This window comes from Apteryx rowi, unplaced genomic scaffold (assembly GCF_003343035.1).
Source record: "Apteryx rowi isolate R43461 unplaced genomic scaffold, aptRow1 scaffold_33, whole genome shotgun sequence".
Classification (NCBI taxonomy): Eukaryota; Metazoa; Chordata; class Aves; order Apterygiformes; family Apterygidae; genus Apteryx; species Apteryx rowi.
Window position 1 is genome coordinate 540,565 of NW_020449752.1, and position 22,433 is coordinate 562,997.

The 22,433-nt window shown below is 39.4% G+C and overlaps 1 protein-coding gene across 1 annotated transcript; it reads left to right on the forward strand.

Annotated features, from left to right (window-relative positions):
- The first annotated feature begins 1,962 nt into the window (after positions 1-1,962).
- Positions 1,963-22,110, forward strand: JHY (junctional cadherin complex regulator). The gene is given in 9 exon segments (XM_026071642.1): positions 1,963-2,140; positions 4,083-4,509; positions 7,448-7,946; positions 12,059-12,169; positions 14,849-15,474; positions 16,395-16,680; positions 18,529-18,609; positions 19,579-19,704; positions 21,907-22,110. Coding segments are annotated over 9 exon segments (2,538 nt in total).
- The last annotated feature ends 323 nt before the right edge of the window (positions 22,111-22,433 follow it).

The following is a 22,433-nucleotide window of genomic DNA, read 5'->3' on the forward strand; positions in this document are numbered from 1 at the left end:
CGTAATGCTTCTGCCACCTCCTTTGCAAGCACAGGACTAAACAGGAAACCCTGGGAGACACAAATCAATTCTGACTTCTACTATCTCATTCTGATGACCAAAATTGGATATCCAGCTATATTTAAACAAGCAGGAAACATCCTGATGTCAAAGAGGCTAAAAAATGGTTGTCCCCCTTGCCATGATTCCTGCCTCAGTTACTCACCTGCAAAACAGTAACATCACTCCCTGCTGTGCAAGACTGAATCAGCACTTCTATGTAAGATGCTTTGTAGGCAAAGCATTTTGGTGTTATTCCTGTACAGTCTTTCATGTTGCATAAGCTTCCAGAGATATTACTGAGAATGAAGTCTCAAAACAAGGAGGTTGGCAAAGATGAAGATGAAGCATAGTATTATACACAGACTCCCAAAATCCAAGGAGCAATTCACTTGGAGTGAGGTTTTTTTGGAGGTGGGTGGGGGTTGGGGAGGGTTGTTAGTTTGTTTTAGGAACCACATTTTGTGGTTCTGCAAAATAAAACTGAACTTCTAAAATGAAGGACATCTACTTTCCTCTACAAAATAAAGCTGTATATATTTTTCTTGTAAGAGGTGATTATTTCTCATCACAAGGAAGAAAAATACTGAAAACTGACTTGAATTACAATGCATGCCTTCTAGAGACAACTAGAAGCAATTTCATTTTTATGTGGAAGTGATCACATTCTGACACAAGGGTAATATCAAGTCCACAGCCTTTTTCCACATTGTTTTAACAAGGAAAACTTGTATTATCTGGTACCTACACAAGCCACAAGGAAACATGAAACATCCTAACTTCTTCTACATTCAGCTTGTAAGGTTTGTTTAGTGATGACAGCTATTTATGGACAAACATATTTTGTACTATCAAACATTTTATATGAAAATGCAAACTGATGTGGCAGCTCCTCTGACACATAATATTTCTGTAAATTAAAAGGCATAACTACATCTAGGAAAGAGTGTAAGATAGGGTTTGTCAGCAGCAAAGTCTTTGAACAAGTAGATGATTAAAAAGCAGCTGCAAGCATTCATAGTGCCTTTACATGTTAAATGTACAAAGAAAACACACGTTTAAAGTGTAAGTAACTCATACATAGAAACGTAAAAGAATGTATGCAATCTGTGTATCTTTCAGGGAAGATTAAAACTACCATCAGCTGAAATTTGTTTCTACTAGCCCCGCATGTGGCATTTTTATGAATATTATAAGTTTGCATGCCTATTGCATATCCTGAATTTGTGATCAGATCCTGACACTTAAATATTGTGTGTTTCAATAACGACCATTTTATCAGTCTCTCCTAAAACAGGAATTGTAGATTTAATAACCAGCTTGAAATTATCATGTTATATTTCTCTTTTTTGTCCCTCAGAGAATAATCCAATGGTGCCATGTTACGTACCACTAGAAAAGTGCACTGAYCAACATAAGGAAGCAAAAAAAAAACCAACCCCCAAACTAACAGAGCAATAAAGGAAAGAAAGGCATTTTGAATACTCCAACAAAATGTCAAGACTTTGAAGAAACAGGATAGTGTAAGGTTTGTGAAAAGTATTTGAGTACTTCAGCCCGACACAGCACATAGGTATTTAACAAACAATTGTCAAATAAGCATACCAGTAGCATACAAGAAATTAGAAAATATTTATCAATAATGAGGCTGGACCTCTTCATTACTCAGTGCTCTAATTCAGGAAAGAGACCTTCAGATCACTCTGATATGCTGCGCTCACCACTTAAACAGCTAACTAGGAATACCTTTACGGACAAAACTATCTAGTCGTAGGTATCACGGTTTTTTAGCCGCCAAATTCGTCATTAGCCGCAGAACCTTCGTCGTGCCAGCACGGGAGCGACCCTCAAWATGGCGCCGGGCGGGCCAACGGCTGCGTGCAGCGCGGGCACCTTCTGGTCACGTGACTGGCCCCATACAAGATGGCGGAGCCGCTGCCTCACTCCAACGGCCGGACACGACGGGTGGCTGGGGCGAGTCCGAGGGGCGGCTGGGGGCCCCGCGACCTCCTGCGTGGTGCTGAAACACACAGCGAAAAACCCCGGCAAAAGCCGAGTTTTGCCACCTCAACTCACGGCCGGCCTCAGCCGCACCGGCGGCGTGAGGCAGCGAAATAAATTAAAACATCCGTAGCGCATCCGTCTAGTGCCCCATCATCCTCATTACCTGCACTGCTAAGTATCGGCAGATTTGAACTAAGGGGCCCACTAATCTCAGCCAACAACATAATCTCCTGTTACAGATCCCATCTGAAGTCATGGTAATTTGCCATCTTCTTAATGGGTTTTTGATCTCGTTGAGATGTAATTCTGTTTTTACAATGCTGCGCCGTCCAGGAGACAAGCCTCTTCTACTCTGTCTCGTGCTTCATTCATGTGCAAATTGCCCGTCAGAGCCGCTAATGCGTTTCTCCCTCCCTTCGCAGGCCAGCCGCCTCCCTCCGGCACGGCCCCGCACCGCCGGGCCCGCTCTAGCTCCCCCGGGGACTGCGAGCAACGCTCGAGCAGAAGAAAGAGCGGGGAGCTGCGCCGGGGTCCCTACCTGAGAGCGGCGTGGCGCTTTTTTCTCTTTCCCTCCTTTTCCCCCCTATTTCGACCCTGCCCTGCCAGGCGCCACCCAGCAGGCCCGGGCGGTACCACGCTCCCCGCGGGGGGACGCCGCGCTCCCCCCACGACCTTCCCCGTTGGTAGGAGCCGCGCGGCGTCCGCGGGGCAACGCCATGGCGACGCGGGGGGGCGGCGGGCGGCTCCGGGGCCGGCGCGGCAGGTGAAGGGGGCGGGCGGGGGACTTTCGGGGATTGAGGGTGTTTGGGGGTGAAGCGGGGCCCTTGGGGGTGAGATGAGGCTCTGGGGAATGAGGGGGGCTTGGGGGTGAAACGAGGCCCTTGGGGCTGAGGGGAATTTGGGGTGAAGTGAGGCCTCTGGGGGTGAGGAGAGGCCCTTAGCGATGAAGGGGAGCTTGGGGGTGACTCAGGACCGGGCCTGCTTTTCTCGGTGGGGCTGAAGGCCCTGCCTTCAGGTAGGAGAGGGGGCTCCCCGAACAGGGGTTATGAGCAAGGCCTCACCTCCCTTTGCGGGCGCCGCAGTTTCCCACCTAACCGAAAGGCACTTTCCAGGGAAAACTTCCCTACCGGTCCCAGGCTGTGCTCTCCAGGCTGCAGGGTGAGCACCCTCTTCCGTCAGTGATTGGCGTGAGGTGAGGACACGGGAGGAATAGTTACAGCCTTACAGCAGGGTGTAAAAGGCCTCGCAGAGGGTAAACTTGCACGTGACAAGCAGTGCTAACCCTGAAAAATTAGGAACTGTATTTTTCATGTCCATTCCTCAACAGTTGCCCACATACTAACGTGAAATTCAAGGAACATGAGTATATGTGTTTGGGCTGATTGCTCACACCGAATTACACAAACTGTATGCGCTGTAACTTACTCCTCATTTACATTTCTTTTCAAAACACTGCCTTTTCCTTTCCACCCAATCATTGAATCCCATGTGTATCCAATGGTGCAAGTAGCTTATAAAAATTTGAATGCAATGAAATGAAAACAAACTGATTTTCTTTCTAGTTTAAAAAGTGTTTCACGATTGTTCCTGGTGTTCCTCTTTGTCACCCACAATTTCTCTATGATAGCTTACGTGTCAAGGTGATAACAAAGTTGGGTAAAGAGAACATATAAAAATCTTTACTACCTCTTAGAAGTTTTCAGATAAAATTCTGTTACTTTGTCTTAGCTTTATTTTTTTCATACGTATAAGCCATTTTATACATGACTAGTTTTGCTACCACTAATATTTCAGTTTAAGGCAGATTTCATAGTAATAAGTTATGCATTTGCAATAGAGGGTATGATATTAATATTAATTACTCAAAGGAAAATCAATATTCATATTAACAGATGAGAGTAAAGAATTGTTTTAACTATAGAAGATCAAATTCTGAGCTTAAGCCAATGATATTACCAACCGTTCCAGCTTTTAACAAATATAATCATTATCATAAAGTGAACAACTTCTTTGTTTACTCTCCTATTTTCCAAATACAGGACTGTTGTATACCATCAGTGCAAAACACTGAGTGAATTCTTCACATAGGAAGTATATTTCAGTTTCTTCTCCGCACACTTGCAACATGATTAAAAGTCATTTTCCTGGAAGGGTATTCATGCAACCACATTTTTATCCTGAAAATTTGAAAAGACAATCTGTAAGCGAAGGAGACTTAGCTGCAGGTCTGCATGACTCTGAAGAGTCTGATTGTGAAAGCCTTGCTCAAGAGAGACAATATCAGCTAGAACTCCAACAGCGGATTCGTGAAAATGAAGAACTGATAGGACTGTCTTCAGATGAGTTGGAGAATGACAGCTTAGAAGAAGATAGCTTGGCGGAGACGAGTTTAAAAGAACAAGAAGAGGCTAAGTGTGACACAGATCGATATACAACTGGAATGCAAAAGAATGGTAGTAATGRAAGGTAAGGCATAGGATTTTAGTAGAGGGGTGTAATAGTTTGGACACTTTAAAGCTAAAGCCTTACATTTCTCAGAGCATACATTACATCTCCAAGACCAATTTATATGGTCAAAGTGCTATTAAGGGCCCCTAGGGACTAAGTTATACACAAAACTGTACTGTTTCTTCATACCCACATTCATAATTATTACACCCATCTCTCCAGCATTGCCCCAATTGTTTGTTATCCACGCTAAAACACCATTGCAGGAAGGTAAGGTGCAAGCGAGAACATCCCACACGTGCCTATACAGGCTCCCCACATCCTGGCTCTAGACATCACATACAAGGGTGATTRCCCCATGCCTCTTTATTTGCCTCTCAAACAGAAAGGCAGGAAGGTAGGAAGTGGTGAGCTGATCTGTGCTAACCCTTACTCTTAGGCAGCACAAGTAAGCTAGAGGTGGAGCATTTGACTAGTCTCCTGCTGGTAAAGGCCTATGAAATGTAGATCCACTCTTATTCCTGTCTGCTTGATTGAGAACCCACTGCAGTCAATGGAAGGAGTTCAACAACTGTAATGGGCTGTGGATGAGGCACTGCAATATTTAGCAGTGTGTGCTGGGTACTGTCTCAGGTCATGGGCTAGAAGGTTCCTGAACCTGGGCTGTGAAAATGAGAGAAAGCAAAGACCAGTACTGACACATACTTTCTTCATTCCTTGCAAAAAGACCCGTGCTGAGCAAACTAGGCCACTTTGCATAAGAAACTTATAAGCAAAACTGGTGGGCTGAATAAATGCAGTTTTGTTCTATAACTACATACATGTAAAATTAAAAATTACAGGGTTGCTGTCACCCTTAAACATTCTTTAAAAAGCATTAACTTGGTACATAAAATTTAATTTGCTGTCATATGCATAAAAGGTTTAACACTGTGTAAACTGGAAATAATTCTCAAGTTTAAAAGGATTAAATTAAACCTGAAGTAATAATAATGTGCAGTTTCAATTTAATTGTCTACTTAAAATAAAATGGTAAACAAATGAAGGCTAAATGATTAATAGCATGCTTTTATTCACCTCCTCAACAGGCAAAATGGTCGGTTATTGAACATTTTATTGTGAGTACAAATGATGTTAATTGTACTAGAAACATGCTCTAATTTTTAGTAATTTTTTTGACTGAATACTATGCTGAATGTGAGGCTCTTCATTAAATGGAAATTTGATTTTATTTTGTTTGAACTTAGCCTAGTAAGTACTCAAATATAGTCCATTAACTGGAGCAAATATCACGGCATATGCATATGAAACCCCCTCTCTACATCCATTACTAACCTCGGAATTTGAAGAGGAAACGCTGCATCTGTTGTCTACATACAACACTTTTGTTGATGAGTGCAGAGTCCATCTAACCTTTATATCAAGTTGGGGGGAGGAATAAAAGGTGCACTTTTTGTCTGCAGATGATTAGAGATGAAGGAGCTCTTCACACTCATTTTGTTCCAGCACGGTGACCTGGCCTGCGTAATACAATTGAGCTCCTGTGCACACATTTCAGCACAATAGAACTCTTTAAAATTATACTCTGTTATTTGAATCATTACAATTATATCACATATTTCTGTACTCATGTCAAAAACATGGTCACCTATTTCTGTTTACCTGTGGGGTGTCACAGCTATGAATAACAACGTTTTCATTGGTGTAAATCATCTGATCTCTAATACACAGGATACCACGGCACGGATGCTTACCTAAATTAAAAGTATTGATAGAGAAAGAGATTATTATTTAGGTGCCACTTACAATATAGGCCCATATGTAACTAATCTAGAAAGGATCGGTAAATGTTTATGGAAGTGTTAATATGGTTAACTATGTCACAGTTTGGAGAATCCAGTAGATCATTTCTTATAGTTAGAGCTGAAGAGCCAACTGGAATTGAGTGTCTATAAATGTCACCTTGAAAGGCTCACCATTTGTCAGCGTCTAAGAAACCAGGGCTATACTGCTGGTCCAGTTAAGCCAGAACAGTGTTAAAAGCTTTTTCCCCTTACTCCTGCCTCTACCCTCCCATCTCCTGGGAGCCAAGCTGTATGTATCTGGCTCAGGCAGTTGATCTTCCTGCTGTTGGATCAGACCATAAGTCATGAACAGACTCAACTGTGTTCTTTTAAAGGCAGCCCGTCTTTGTTCAAATAGAGCAACAACAAATTGGGCACTTGTTTAAGAACAAACAAAAAACCCAAACCCACAAACCTTTCTGATTTGTTGTTTTGTACCATAAATGCCAGGAGTATTTATTGAATGATTATCTCAATTACAGCCTGTTTTTTAATGACAAATTACTTGAAATCTGTCATAGAAAGTTTTATTGAAATATCAGACTCTATATCCTGATGTTTCATAGGAATGAGAAGAGAGAATAAAAATACAGAGCTTTAGGTTGCTCTCGCTTAGGCAGTCAATTCTGTTGAGATTTGGGAGAGGGATCTTACCGAGAATATCACTCTTATTTCACAGAGCAGAGTCTCCAAAAAGCAAGCAACACATGCTGTCRTGTAGATTACATCATTTTCAAGGAAACAACAGAAGCGATAAGATGCTGTCATTTCAGCTTTTAATGGATTCTGCTAGTGCTTATAATTTCTATTCTGAGTTTAGGATAAAGATTGTATTCTGCTGTGATCTGAGTGTTAGACCAATTTATCATTCACTGATAAGGAAAATTAAAAATGAAGAGGAGGTTCAGCGTAAATTTTTTACTTAAAAAAAGTTTGATAGAGTGCTTTTGATCCTGATCCTGCAAATGGTCATACAAAAATGACTTTATACACTGAACTAATTCAGTTGACCATGTTTGCAGGGTGGTTGTCATAGGCTAAATTGTACACTGAAAAAAATATAATTTACACATTTTATACATAACTAATTTTGAGCTTGTTTTTTTAAATAGGAAAGAGCAGTCTGTGGACAAATATTTCAACCTAAGATACGATCCTAATTGGAAGAACATAAAAGAGGTAACAGAATTTTCTGAAGCAAAAAAAGCACATCAAGTTCCTGGAAGAGGCAGCGTGGAATTTTCACAAGATTCATTTTACCTCCTTGCCGATGGCTGCCCAGAAGAAAAGAATCAACAGATGACAAAATCACAAGATACATCCTCTGAGTTTGATACAGAAGTATTAAACTTTCATGAACCAAACGCCATGGTCAGCAATGAACCTTGTAGGTTATATGTTAAAGGGAAGGAATCTGAAGAGGACTATCATTTCAGAGATAGTCCCAGTACATACAGCAGTGCTTTTTCTCTTCGGATTCAAGATCAACCAGAAAGAGCAAAAAAAGACTTCGTGGCAAAAAATAAACAGACTTTAGGATTAAGTACACGCATGAGAAATTCCTATCTTCAGTTACACAGTAAAAAGCAAGGGGAAGTTCTTCAAGAAAAGGTAGGAAATTTCTACACATCTTCTAATAGTATAAACTGATGTAATGTCTATGGTTAAAACAGAGTATCTGCATGATCTTTCAGGTTTGCGTGACAGTTGAGTAGATTTACCATCTATCCTGCAATGGATAACTCATGATTTCCCACAATATCTCACATCAGCCAGACCAAAACTTATATTTGAATAGTAATGCACAGTAGTTGGATTTGGAGGACCTAGTATTCTTATGTTTGATTTATATTAAGAATTAAGTGGAAAGGTGGTTAAAGCTCCTAGTAAACAATTTGTACATAAGTTTGCTGCTTTTACTTGCTATACATTATGCATAATGGGGGAAGGTGGAAGTAATTGAATTATTACACTGAGTTGTAGCACAGAAAATTCTTAATTTACAAAACTGCTGAGACTTTGTTTCAAGTGACACATTCTTGGAGGCTAATGAACAGTTGACACAACACTAGAGGGCATCTGCTGACTACATTACAATGAGTGCAACAGTGGACAAGCTCTTTTCTAGCAGAGCTATTAAGAGCACTTGTTTTTTCAGTTATAATTTAGTTGATGGTGAAAATAATTAGCGTAGATTGATGCTAATTAAAGCTATGTTGATATGATTATGTTTACGGTTTGGGGAATTCTGAAGATGTTTCATATGTAAGTATTGGAGCCAGGGATCAGAACTTCATTGTGTAGACACTATGCAAAGATATCTAATAGAAACAACTCTGTTAAAACCAGGACAATGTTATAGGATTCCCTCGCTGAAGTAGCCATGGGGACTAAATCCTAATTTTCAGATTCCTTTCTGTCTCCAGCAGAGCTGTGACATAGCAGGAGCCTTGCAACACACATGTAAAGAGAAGGTGTGTTTCTTTCCTCAGCAAGTTGAGATGCCACCGACATCACTAGCTGCTGTCAGCTAGCTTTGTATTTGCTGGGGGTAGGCAGAGGAAGAGGTAGTTGTCTCCGGTTCTCAGTCAAGACAGCCATTGCTCCATCCTGTTGGAGGGGTGAAAGAAGGCCTAACAGAAGCATCTTGTTGACCAAAGCTGGCCTGCAGGCAGTGATCTTCCAATAGCAAACATTATATACCACTGTCAGCTTCTGTGAGGTCCCATGCACAAGCATGCACTGGAACTGAGACTTTAAAAAAAAAAAAAGAAAGAAAGAAAGTATGAAGAGGGACTTCATCAATCACCAAAACCCTCTGCTATTGTCACAGGAAGCACATCTGTGAATTCTTCCCACACCCAAACTCTTTTTTAAACTAATTAGTGTATTTTCCCATGTTAAAAAGCACTTCCAGTATGTCACTCCTCTAACGATTGGAAAACCAGCTTCCAGTCTAAACTCATTCACAGCTGGTTTGCTCTTGAATCAACACTGCCTGGGTGAAAGTCTAACAGTATCAGTGTGACTGGGAAGGGAAACCTCTTGGGAGACTGGAGGAAAAATACCATCTATGCTGTGGATATAACTGAAGAGGGAGTTTTATAAAAGGTCCTATAGCATCACGTATAGCTGCCTTACAACAGTGAGTCCACAGTCTTAGTTATTCTCCGTTTCACTTGAAGTGAAGGAGAAGTGGTGTCCAAAGCCTTAGGATCCAACAGGTTCACAGACCAGGAGACAGCAAGCGCTAGTGAGGGTAACATGGTGCTCCCGTGAAACAGTGGCCCATTGGGGCTTCAGGGGAGGAAGCGGTTTAAGGAGTATCTTTAGACAGCACACAAAGAAATCCAAACCTTGTCTCAAGGCTCATGATTCTCAGTTCAGCAGCTGTCTTCTGCGTTAGGCCAGTTACCTCACCTGAAAAAAATCAATCGAAAGTGCAAGTATGCAGAAAAGCAAGCAAGTCAGACATGTGCTGGAGCACGGGAACACATTCTGAATGCTGTTTTTCCTAAACTGAATTATTTTGAGCTTTGCAGGATGCTGAAGCTCTCTTTGTTGGTAGGATCACAGTGGGCTGACAGGTATTGTGATTATGAAATAGTGTTTACATTAAGGTAAGTAGTTTACAGACAGCTTTATTTAACTAACATAACATTGGGTAAAATATTTGCAGGCGTGTTCTTGCAAGATTTACAGCTGTTACCTCTGTGCATAAAGATAGCAGTCTGTATGTACCAAAACATACCATAAATGTGTGTTGATCTTTATAGTTACTAATTTATATAGCATTTTATAAAACATCAAGTTCTTTGCGGTGTTGTCTGATTCTTTAAGAACCTGATGATGAGTTTCTTGAGAAAGAGAGAGAGAGAGAGAGAGAGAGAGAAGTAGCAGCCCAATCTAGCTCAGCTGTACTCAATATGAGTTGCTTTCCTACCTACAAGCCCCTTACTTCAAAGCAAGGAACATAATGTACAATTTTTTAATGGCTCTAGACCAAGGCACTCAGACTCTCTGTGCACTGCGCCTTACCTCAGTGTAAACACCTAATCAAGATTGCCTGCGCTTCAACAATAGCAGCCAAATGCAATTCGAGAACCACAAGCCTTTGAAGTCCTCGCTGCAAAGGCCGGTTTTCTAGTCTGGGATAATGACATGCCATGATTGCTGTCTTTGTTGTATCTTTTCAGTAGAGAAGCAATTATGGGCCTCAATTTAACAGAATAGGCATTACACAGCTTATGATGCTCAAAATGCAATTTCATTTGATCATTTTCTCAATTTGATTGGTATTAATAGAATAGTTCACAAAAAATGCTGGCAGAGGTTGTGTCCTGTTCCTCTTTCAAAGAGATAATGTAGAAGTATGCTTTACCTGCCCAGTAAACTATCAATACAGTGAGTCAGTTGGTTCCACCAAAAACATCTTCCTGACTGCAAAGCTGTGTCTATCCACAGTTCAGGAAACCTATGTAGGAACTTGTAAATTGTTAAGTTTTCTAGAGACCAATAGAATCTGCATCACCATTTGGTGATTTGGGGTTTAGTAATATGATTCACCTGAAATGTCTGCAAGACATTCTCCTTACCTTTTCCTAGTTCTCCCAGACTCTCGCCCCCAAACATGTTAGGCTCAGCTCCCCAAAAGGACTAAACACTTTGTTCACATGGATTTCACCATGATGATTTTCAATTAATAATTCTCTTGGTCACAAATATCTTCTCAGTGTGAATTCTTCTGTGTTAGTCAGTATCACTCTGCAGTGATGCATATATATTCCTACCACAAGCATTGGTTCAGTGCATAGTTTTCTGTAGTCTCTTTATCGTAAGACTGTCTGACTGCACACAGATTTGTGGTCATACCTACTGTACTACTTAGCAGGAAAATGTGGCATAACAGAAAGGGGAAAAAAGCATTCTTTTTCATGAAATTGTATACATAGAAAAAACACTGAAAAACTTGGGTCTCAAAATGTATTTTGCATTTTGTCATATTTACAAGGGTATTTCTTGACTTCAAAATATGTAGTGCCACCAGCCACCCTTGAATAATTGCCCAGGTTTGATTTCTAGCCATTGGGCCACCATGATTGTGTCCATATAAAGATGATGTTCTTGTATGTGGACTGGCTGTTTTGCACAAACTGTTTGATATTGTTGTCAGGCTATATGCATTGGATGTTTTATTTCTGTGGCTACTCCCTATACCTTTCTACCAACATTACTGTGTTTTGCCATCTTTTTCTTCCACGTAACTCTATTGTTCAGGACCTTGCTATGGTGTCTATCATCCATTAATGCCTTGGTACACTGGCTGATTGCCTGGACAATGGCAATTGTCTAGTTGCTCTTTTGTTAGTAGGTACATCTACTGACTCTTATATAAATTGAAAAGCCCAGACATTTGAGAGTGTCTGTTACAAGTGGATTTCTATGCTGCATACTTTCTGCAATTTTCTTTGCTTCTATTCCCTTGAAAAGCAGAAGAAATATCCCCTACTACCACACTATTGTTACTTGTTTCTCTGCTTCTTTTTTGTTTGGTCTTTATTTAGCCGTTCATTTTCTTGTTATCTATTATTTAATGTCTAACTTTACCATTTCAGCTTTACTAGGATACAAGTTATTTCTATTCTTATTCCCCCAAGACTTTTAAATACTTTTATCTGGCTGGTCCATCTTTGCGTGTGATCATAAACATTCTTGTTTTTTAGGTTGCAGATACTAAAGCTGTTGATGAAGAACCAGTTCAGAATGTCCTACCATTTCAGAACATGAAATTGGATCCTGAAGACAAATGGTATCTGAAGTCACAGCAGCTCAAGGTTCCTTTTCGATAAAATGTGATTGTTGAAATATACATGTAAAAACATATCAGTTTGAATATTTCAGTCTGTAAGGCTCATTTCTTTTAAAATACCAATTACTGAATATAAATCCTTAGATAATCACTCACTCAGATAATCCATAAAAATTTAAAGCCTATGCTGCTTTATATATTGAATATTTTTAAAACAAAATAGATCTCTTAATCCCAAGAAATTCTGAGCTTAAAGAATGACATCTATGTAGGACGTTTCTTGGTTAACAGTAAAAGTGCAAACTAGTACGTGGTTATTTTTGATGGTTCGTGAGGATTATAAGCTAGAACTTAACTACTCTTGTATTCCTTGCCCCCAAAATTCTAGTGAACATCAAGAGTTTACCATAAAACAGAAAATGTTACAGATAGAAAGACTTGTGGTGACCTCCTGCTTACAGTTAAGTCTATAGATCTGTTTTATGCTTGCCTTTCAAACTAATGCAATGAATAGTCTTTGGAGCAGTAATAGAGGAGACCACATATCATCACTGGTGAAAAACCAAGCACTTCAGAACCAGAACTTCAAGCCAACTAGAATTATTATTAGCAAACCTAATCGTTATCTTTGTATCAAATGTATTTGAAGTAATTCAGGCAGACTGTTTAAATTCCCTGCTGTTCACTTAAGACTGGAAGATCCGCTTCTTAAAAGGGTAGACAAGATTTTATGCTGTTATTCATTGCAAGAGATTTGCTTTATATATGAAATTTCAGAATGAAGGAGGTATTTTACTGGGCTGCTTATTCCATCTAAATGGGAAAACATTGGCCTAGTCTCAGTTTGGCAGCAGTTCATACTTTCCACTGGTGGCACAGTATGCCAGAACACTAATCGTTACTGCAGAGGTCGAGCTAACAAATCATCATCTTGGCACCAGGAGTCAGGATTCCCCAGTGCTAAAGCTTTCACCAAAACATTCTTCTCTATATGTGGATTTAATACCTACCATTAAGCAGTTACTCTGAGTGTGTATGCTATGTAGTGATTGCAAGTGTTGCTAACAAAAGAACCCTAGAGAGACAGGAGGATGAAATGGAGGATTTCAGTGCTGACAAAGATTAAATGGACTGGGAATGGATTTGTATATTACCTAGAAGGAAAGCCATGTCTTTCCTCCAAAGGGGCAACACCTGATGTTTTAATTAGGAAGTGATGTTTCTTAAATAAACTCCAGATTTAGAGTATATCAGTTCAGCTGAAGAGAGTAGTCCTGTTGTGCTTAAATTATTAATTAATTCTTAATTTAATTCTTAAATTGTTTCTTATCATTTGGATAATGTTTTGCAGAACCTGCAGGGAGGAGTGCTTGGTTTAGAAATGAAATCATTTAAATCACTGACATCAATATGTTTCTACTGTGGACTGGTCTAGCAGAGTGTACATAACCATCTCTTTATAAAATTTAGTACAATTTATTTTCATTAGAATCTAAGAAAACAGAACTGATTTGATTTTTGAAACATTTTCCCCAGGTGGTTGACAGTGAACTGCCACTTGTCTAAAGGGTTAGAAATGAGTAGTCCTGAGTATTTAAGGGTGATATACTAGCTCACCCATTAGTGCACCTCATTCAGATAAAGCTCACTTACTTGATATTACCAGGACATCATTTCTCAGATATGGTCTGCATCTGTAAGGAGCCCTTTTGTAGTGTGCCACTTCAGAATTTATCTCAGGCCATTGAGGAGTTTCAGTGCAGTATTATGCATTGCCTGTGCAGCACTATCCACTTGTGCAGCACCTGAAGAGAATCTGTGGTTCTGTTCTTTACTAGGGGTGCATATGGTTTTTAACTTCGGATTAACTCTAGGCTGGGCCATCATCTAGTCTAGCCATGAGCATAATTTACTAAGTTGGGGTTAGATACGAGCTGCCTGGAGTGAATTAGATGGATCTAATCAGCCTTGTGCAAACCAGCCCAACTCATTACCAGTGTGCTAAGGAACTGTTATTTTAGTTATGAGGACCAATACCCTACCTAAGTCTCTTTCAGGTCCTTTTATCAGGGCATGTTTTATTAATTCAAAACCTAAAACTCTTCAAGTGGCACAAAGTAAGACTGTTCTCTGTACTATACTAGACTTTTGGGCACAGATGCTTTTCCTTTTGCACTTGACTCTCTGCTAAGAGCTTGCTTTTAAAAAAAGTTTCCATCCCGAAGCTCATTCAGCCACATAAAATGTCACCATAACCCCTTACTAGCTGAGAGCATAGTCAGAGCATACATCAAACAGGTCTGGCTGGCTCCAGACATCCCTGATTTTTAAAGGGACTAGAGATTATACACTCCAACCCGTTCATGCATGTTCAAGGCACCACATCAACACATGTTCAAAGTTTAGTACATGTTCAGAACTCAACTTCACTGTAACTTACACAACTATTTAAGGGCCACCTAAAATAGGAATGTTGTCCTGAATTAGAATCATAGAATAGTTTAGGTTGGAAAACCTCTTCTGGATGTAATCTAGTCAAAACTTTAGTTAGTCAGGCACAAGGTTTGCAGAATGCTGAGAAATAGCTAGATGAAAGGTATTATAGTAGGGAAAAATTACCCATACACTTGTAGACTGTTGATTTTAATGAACATGTACAATAGCAACCACTGAAATTCACCATACTTTTGATAACTTGTTTTAGGATCACCAAAATAAGCAGCCCCAGAGAAATAAAATAAAATCCAACCAAAGTCTCAAAGGGAGAGCTTTCCCGAGAAATGATAGCCAACAGCCACCAGGAAGACCCGCAGAATCGAAGTCTTGGCACCACAGGCACCTTCAAGTATCAGAATTTCAGACTGCTCCCACACAGGCAGCAGAGCAAGACAACAGCAGCGCACTGCAGAAATGGCCATGTCCAAATCTTTCTATTGGCCCTGGTGCTACTCACTTAAATAATTTCCCAAATTCAAAACATTTTGTTAATCAGGATTTTGTTACATCTACCCACCCTCTTCATCCAACACTGCATAAATTTAGCCCAGTAGAGTTCATGTCTCCAGCATACCCCAGTGGGGAGAAACATCATCATGGTCCTCCAAACGGACTTCCACACGATCAGCAGCATTTATACAATCATGCCATTTTACCGTTTTTTCCAAGAGATGACTGTACCAATGATCAAGCACACCCAAATCAGAGGAATAATTCATCTATTTACAATGCTAATTTTCAAGAATTGGTAAAGGATCAAGTGTCACTTCAGGATTGCAAAAGACGCATTTATGCAGATAAAAGCTATCCCAACTATGCTATCAGTATTTTATGGTAAGGATAATCACAATATTATCATAACACTATGATGCCCAGATAAATTAGAGATGGACAAAAAAGTAAGTCCAAAATATTAAGGTCTTACGTGATATATCTATCACTATAGATTATTGTTAACTTATAGATTCATTATAACTATGGATTTTTAAAATGTATTATTGGAAAAGAACATTTCTATATTCCATTCACTCTTGCAGGCAGAATTTTCTGTGATTGGAAGTTTCCCTCTGAAAGGCTAAAAGTGAAACTTAAAAACAAGTTAGTAAAGAGACATGTGCATAAGCTAAGTCTAGTGCTACCTGCAGAGAGTTTTATCGAAACCTGCTTTCTGGAGTCGATGTCCAGAGTCACTCCAGTGCCTGTTCTGGGTTGCCACCCAGGTTTTAAAAGTCATCGACATTTGCCATTATGGGTAGCCAGAGGTGTTTTTACTGATTTGATAGTCATTCTAGGTGTACCATATTACCATAGAAATCAAAAATTTTTGTGCAAAAGTTCTGAGAATACAGTTTGGACACTATTGAAATGGAAAGGGCATGAACATCTAAAATCTTATGGACATGTTCTTGTGGGCATGAACATCTAAAATTAAAGTTTTATTTTAAGTAGGCAAAGAATGAATCCTTTCAACTCTTAGCAGGTCTGATCCAAAGCTCTTTAGAGGCAGTTTTCATTGACTTAAGCTAGCTTTGCATCAAACTGAAAATTTCCCCATCTATAATTTTTCCATTTAATTTAGACAGTCTCCATGCACTTGGGTGCAAGCAAAGGAAGTCATTGTGAAATTCCCGTGTTTCCATCTTCATGTTCCCAATATATTCTCTGATCAAGGATGATTCTACGTACAGATTGCTTGTTGAGCTATCAGCTATTAACAAATTAAGATCTTTTTTATATCTTCTTCCTTTTTTGAGGCCTTCCCACTCTTCTACTCACAGTTCACCAGCAGCCCCTTGTCCAGCTTCCCAACTTATGAAAACCATGGAGCAACACTACCAAGAAATCACTCATTTGACAGAAGCTCACTTAGCTGACAGGCACTTGTTCAGCCTACTTCCACCTATAATCCCACAGCTGGAAAGTGGTTCAGAGCTACATACAGAGAGAGGTGAAGGAAGTCAAGTGAAAATAAGCCGAAGCAACTCAGAAGGATATCTAATGCAACTGGAAAAGCAAAAACAGCTTAAAGTCAACAAGAAGGTAAGAAAATAGACATGGATTGGAAGATAGTTTTAAATTTGTTTCCTTCTCTGTTAAATATTTTTTAGTAATAACCCAAAGGTCTTCACACAAAAAGGAATGGGGACTAGGAACTATTTTGTTTTTATAGAGTGCAAACTGACACACAGTGACTTGCCTGGAGCATTGAAAACCAACAAATTATGGTGGAAACAGACACTGAAGTTGAAGGTATTCACTAGTCATTTTTCTGACCAAATCATTCTAATCTAGAGAACGAGGCAATTCACCATCGCCTCTCCCTGCATCACTTTCGGACTTGATTAGCTCTAAGAACACACAGAGCAGTGTTTGTCCTTTAAGTTATTCCAGTGATAAAATGATTTAAAATAAAGCTATTTGTATAAAGCAGCAGGTAGCCAGGCCTCAGAGCTGAGCAAACCATTATCCTGGTCATGCTCATTTGCTAGCCAACTCAAATCTCTTGGTTTCCAAGGGAATCAAACTGAACAACACCAAACTTAGAGGATTTATAAAGCTAACAGCATAAACATTATTACAAGTCTGCTGACAATCCCAATGTGGTCCTTATTAAAGCTGGATTCTTTTTGTCTTTTCTGTGCGTCCAGATTTCATACTGTACCCAGTTAACACAGATGCAGTGGAGCAGCATAGAGATATCGCTGTGTGTCCATGACAAATTCAATGTTTAAGAAGTTAGCTCCATGTCTCAGGGCAGACAAGCTAAGCTGGAATAATTACTCATGTGCTTCATCTAGGAGGCAGTTTGTGTATTGCTGCTTGAATGACTCTAAGAAGAATTAGCTGGATTATGATAGTAACTGCAGGGCAGATTTCCTTCCCTTTCTGTTTCCCCAAGTTCAAACCATTGTTTCTGTTCTGCATTTTCAGTAGCTTTCTCACACTTCATATCTGAGGAATGCTACAGAGAATAGGACTGTTTATGTCTCACAGAATGATCCAGCTTTTCACAATAAACAACTGCACCAGTATGCACATTTTGGCTTTCAAAATACATTAGGAGTGCGAAAAGCATGATTTGTTGTATACAGCAAAATGATTAACTCTCCTCAGTACCTCCAATTAAAAAAGAGGTGTAAATATATCACAAAATAGTAGGGATAGCTGACACAATGAAACATCAAATAGAAATTTCAGTGCATAGATTTGTTTCTTTCTAGTCGAGTTTATCTTGAACATGTCCTTTGTTTGAAAAAAAAAAAAGCATTTTTTTATTTGCACATAGATATTTTCTTGCTGTTTCTGCATTACTTCATGATTCCAGTGACATCACCCATCATTCATCTTCCTTTTTGCCTATGCAATTGTAAAGCTTTTGCTGTGCTGCAAGGCAGGTATTTTTCAACTTTCTGTGAGCAATTGTTTTCAATTACATTGCAATTTTGAGAATGAAGAAAGGTTACTATTACAATAACATTTGCCTGTTTGGTTTTTTTTTAATTGCCAAAATCAAGTATTTTTCTCTGCTTCTCTTATAACGGTTTCTTTGGAATTTCATTCTAGTAAGTGTCAAATGGGTCACTTTAAGCTGTTTAAAAATAAAGCTCAAGGAAGGTCATTTTTGATGGAGGAAGCATTGCTTTGTAGTTTTGATGATTGGCAATTACCCACCTAGTTTCAAAGGAAAGATGGTGTAATTTCATTTTTGCAAATAATTCAATCTTTTTGGTCACTTACAGCCCATGAAATGAAACAATGCCAGAACTAAGGTTGAAACTGGAACTTGAATCCTGCTCTTATGTTGGGTGTCCACTACAAGACTTGTCTTAATTATGCTCTCTATGAAATCATATAGATGAAAATCTGTCACTGCTGTTTGTTTTTCAGCCATATAGTTCAAAAGCCTACATGAATCTGAATGTGAGACTTGGAGGCCTTGGACCTGACTATGAAGCAATCAAAGAGAAAGTAGGTGGTCCCCATGATACGGTGTGCTTTTCAGTTGTGCCAAGTGTTGTTAGGTAGGGGAGAAAGGCAATGAAACCATTGCCGAGACAGTAACTTGTGTTTATCTGGTATGTTATGTCCTTGGCTCGCAGTCTAACTCGAGTTCCTAAAGGGAGATTCAAATAGAAGGAAAGACAACTGTATTGTGGAATAGTTTCAGCCCTCTAGTTTTGTAGTCCCAGAAACAGAGATTAGTTCGCAGAGTTCAGCAGAGCTAATTGCAGATCATGAAATCTATGAAGCAAACATGATAAAATGATCATCCTGTTGGAGTAATTGAGAAGCTCCTGTGATTTCTTCAGCCTTGCAGCAAGTGAAATAGATTAGACATCTCAAATTGCAATGGTTAGAGTGGTGCACAGTGCACGGTTATGTGCATCTTTAACACTTCCGTAACACTTGTGTAACCTGTCATGTCAATGGAGTACTGCTGCCTTGAAAAGAAAGTAATTGACATTCACTGATAACTGGGGAGAGACAGAGCACACTGCTGAATTTGAGCATAATGAATAGTTGGAAATACAAAGAGACAGGATATCAGTTAAATAAACAGAGAAGGTCATTCAAGGCCTTAAAAGTACAGGGATTTTAGAAGTCATTGCAAAAGTGGACATAAATTAGCACAACCATTTTAGAATGGAACTGATATATTGAAACAATCACCTGAAAATAAAGATGCCATCTGTTGCATTTCCATCAAGCTCTATCCTAGATACAATCCAAGAAAGAGCTCTTACAAATGAAGAGTGACTCTAAAAAATTTGTGCTATTTATCAGAATTTCCTGATGTGTTCTGCTGAGCAATGATCAATAGCATAGCCAGGTTAAACAGCAACAGGGGTGTAAATGGAAGACTCCAGTGGAGAAAGGGTTTCATTGATGGTTCCACTGAGACATTTAATTAACTATACACTTTTTTCCTTTTGTCAGAAAGAGAAGTTAAAGCAACAAAAGGAATATGCAAAGCAAATTAAGGAACACAACATGAAAAACATTGCTTCTGTTCAGAGGTTGCCTACAAAACCCAAGGTTACATCCTCAGTGTCAAGGCAAAAGGTAGGAGAGTCCTTTTAGAATGCATGCAGGGAATGATCCTGACTTTGCATAAAGAAAAAGAAAAGCAGGAAATGTAACTGAGTATGCTAACACCGTTTCTCCATTTTGATTTTTCTTTAAACAACACTAGGGACTTCTGCTTCCATAGGATCTTGGCAAGTGCTCATCTCTGCCTCTGTTCCGTTATGGGTATAGATGTTTATCAAGAACTGCATATTTTTTCTGGACACAGCAGCAGTGTTCAGTTCATGCAGTTCTCCATTTGTGCTATCACCACTCAACTTGGCTTAACCAGCTAGGTGATGTTTTCCTGGAGGAAGAGGGGTGTGGAACAAAGAGGAACATGACCTCCACAAGAACACTACCCAGTGCAGCACATGCTCTGCCTCATCATCAGCAGAGGCCATATACCTGCAGAGCAGAGCAATCTTCTTGTCAGTCTATAATCTACCTGCCTGTCAGTCTCACTCACAAACTCCTGTCCCTTCAGTTGCATAGCTACAATAATTGATCTTATTTTACAAGCCTTCACAATGTTGCCTTTGCCTTCATTGCCCTTCAGAAATAGCCCAAACTAGTAATGTCTCATGACATGACAATGCCATACATAAACAAAGGGAACACTGCTTTCCCTTTTTCAGGAATTAAATGGCATATATTCCATCAGATAAGTTCTTCAGGAGCTCACCTACCGGGTGCTGAAAGCACACTAACAGGTATTTCTCCACGATGATGACTGAGAACTGCTTGCCTCAGAAAAGAGCAGTTTTGGAGTTTAATGTCAGTTTAGTTGTTCAGTTACTTGTTCAAACCTCACATAAACCACAAAGAGATGGAACTACACTCTTTAGATGTCAGAAGGGCCTTGGATTTTGATTTGTTCAGGCCCTTCAGAAGACTTACCCGACTGTCTTTTTCACCAAGAACATGAGATAATGCAACTTCCACTTGAGATTCTACAGGTGTCTCTAAATATGTCTAGCTGAAACACAGATACAAAAAGACATCCTGGTTTAAACCAAGGCGCTCTCAGTTTCAGTATTTCTGTAAGACTATTCCCATTCTCTGTGCAAGGCAACCTTCCAGGTTTCATACATCTTTCCACACTATTTGGCAGTCCTCCAGATATCTGCTTTGCGTACCTCTTTCTGCACAGCTCTGATCAGCTTCAGTGAGACACAAGTCAGATCTAGATCAACCATTTGAGTACTCACAGTTTTCTTTTTGGTTTTTGACAGTTAAGACTATCAGGCAGCAGAGGCTAAGCTGTTGTTTAAATGGAGCTTACAGACTTTTAGTTTGCACTGTGTGGTCTTTACCTCCTTCTCACACAGATATGTGAAAGTTTACCTACTTGCTGCTACAGAAATACATACAAGGACAAGAATACTATGAAAAAGAAAACTGGTCTGCCAGTGTGGGAAGTGCAGTTCTTCAAGATGTGCTGTCCCTGTCTGTACTCCATTGCTGCCCTCCTTTCCCTCCTTATGTTTGTTCAGCATATACACATTCAGAATGCCTGCAGTAGTAAAGAAGTAAAATCTGTGGTTTATTTCACACCGTTCTTCATATTCTCCTTATTTTAAGTGTGGCTCCTGAACAGACTAGGTGTCACTGGTAAAGAAATTTCCAGTCACAATAAAGCATGCGTTGTTATAACAGAGCTTGAGGTATTCTGTGAGAGGCAACTCTTTGTTTTCTTCTGAACCAGTTATCTGTTAAGGGTTGGCATGTTTAATACCATCCTTACTTGTTCAGAAAGCCTCTCTTGTTAGAAATGTGTTACCTTTGAAATTAACTGAAAAGAATTTGGCAACAGATTGTATTAAAGCAGATTCAAGACAAGAACAAGAGCTTAATGAAATTGAAAATTTTTATGTTTATAAACATATTAGACTAGTGATGCATTTTCTTTTTTAAAGAAAAAATCTATTAAAACTTAATGCTTCATTGTGTAAGATAAGCTGTAGTGGGGAGCATCAGAGGGTAAATCTCCTTGAGGTGGATTGTGTTGCACACTGCAGAGGTCTCCTGCAGTTGCTGCAGAAGCATCTAATAGCGAACACTATCAGAAACAAGACTGGGATTAGGAAAGCTATTAATTTGACTCAATGTAGAAACACCTAAATTTTCTTCCACTTTAGAAGTGTTGATCAGTTATTCTTTTAAGTTTCACACTTATCTCAATCTTCATATTTTTAGGCTCTGGAATATGCTAAGAAGATTCGTAGACCAAAAACTTTTGCAACAAGACAACCAGATGAAGAGGTGAAAGACGAACGAGTTCCTTCACAGATTTCAAGAAGAGACCATTTACCTCAGATTGCATCCTTGGAAACTTTGCAAGACAGACATGAGAAGGAGAAGCAAGTTGTAGCTGCTTTCAGAACCCTTCATATATTATAAGTAATTTGAAATGATTAGGGATATCTTCAAGGCAGAAATTATCTGAACTGCTTAATTATGAGCTATTGCCACAACGTGTTAATCTACCATCACACAGAAATATAAGGTGGTCTGTGTTTTAATAGTTTTTAAGTTTTAGAATCAGTTCTAGTACACCTAATTTTTAAAAACGTAAACAGTTGCACATGTAGCAATTTAAATATGATCATCTGTTTTTCTGTTTTTCTTTTCCTTTAAATCATCTGATCTAGCAGTTGCATCTTTCAGATTAATCAGTTATTGGCTTGTCACAACCGGATCATTTTTAAACATGCCAAACATAC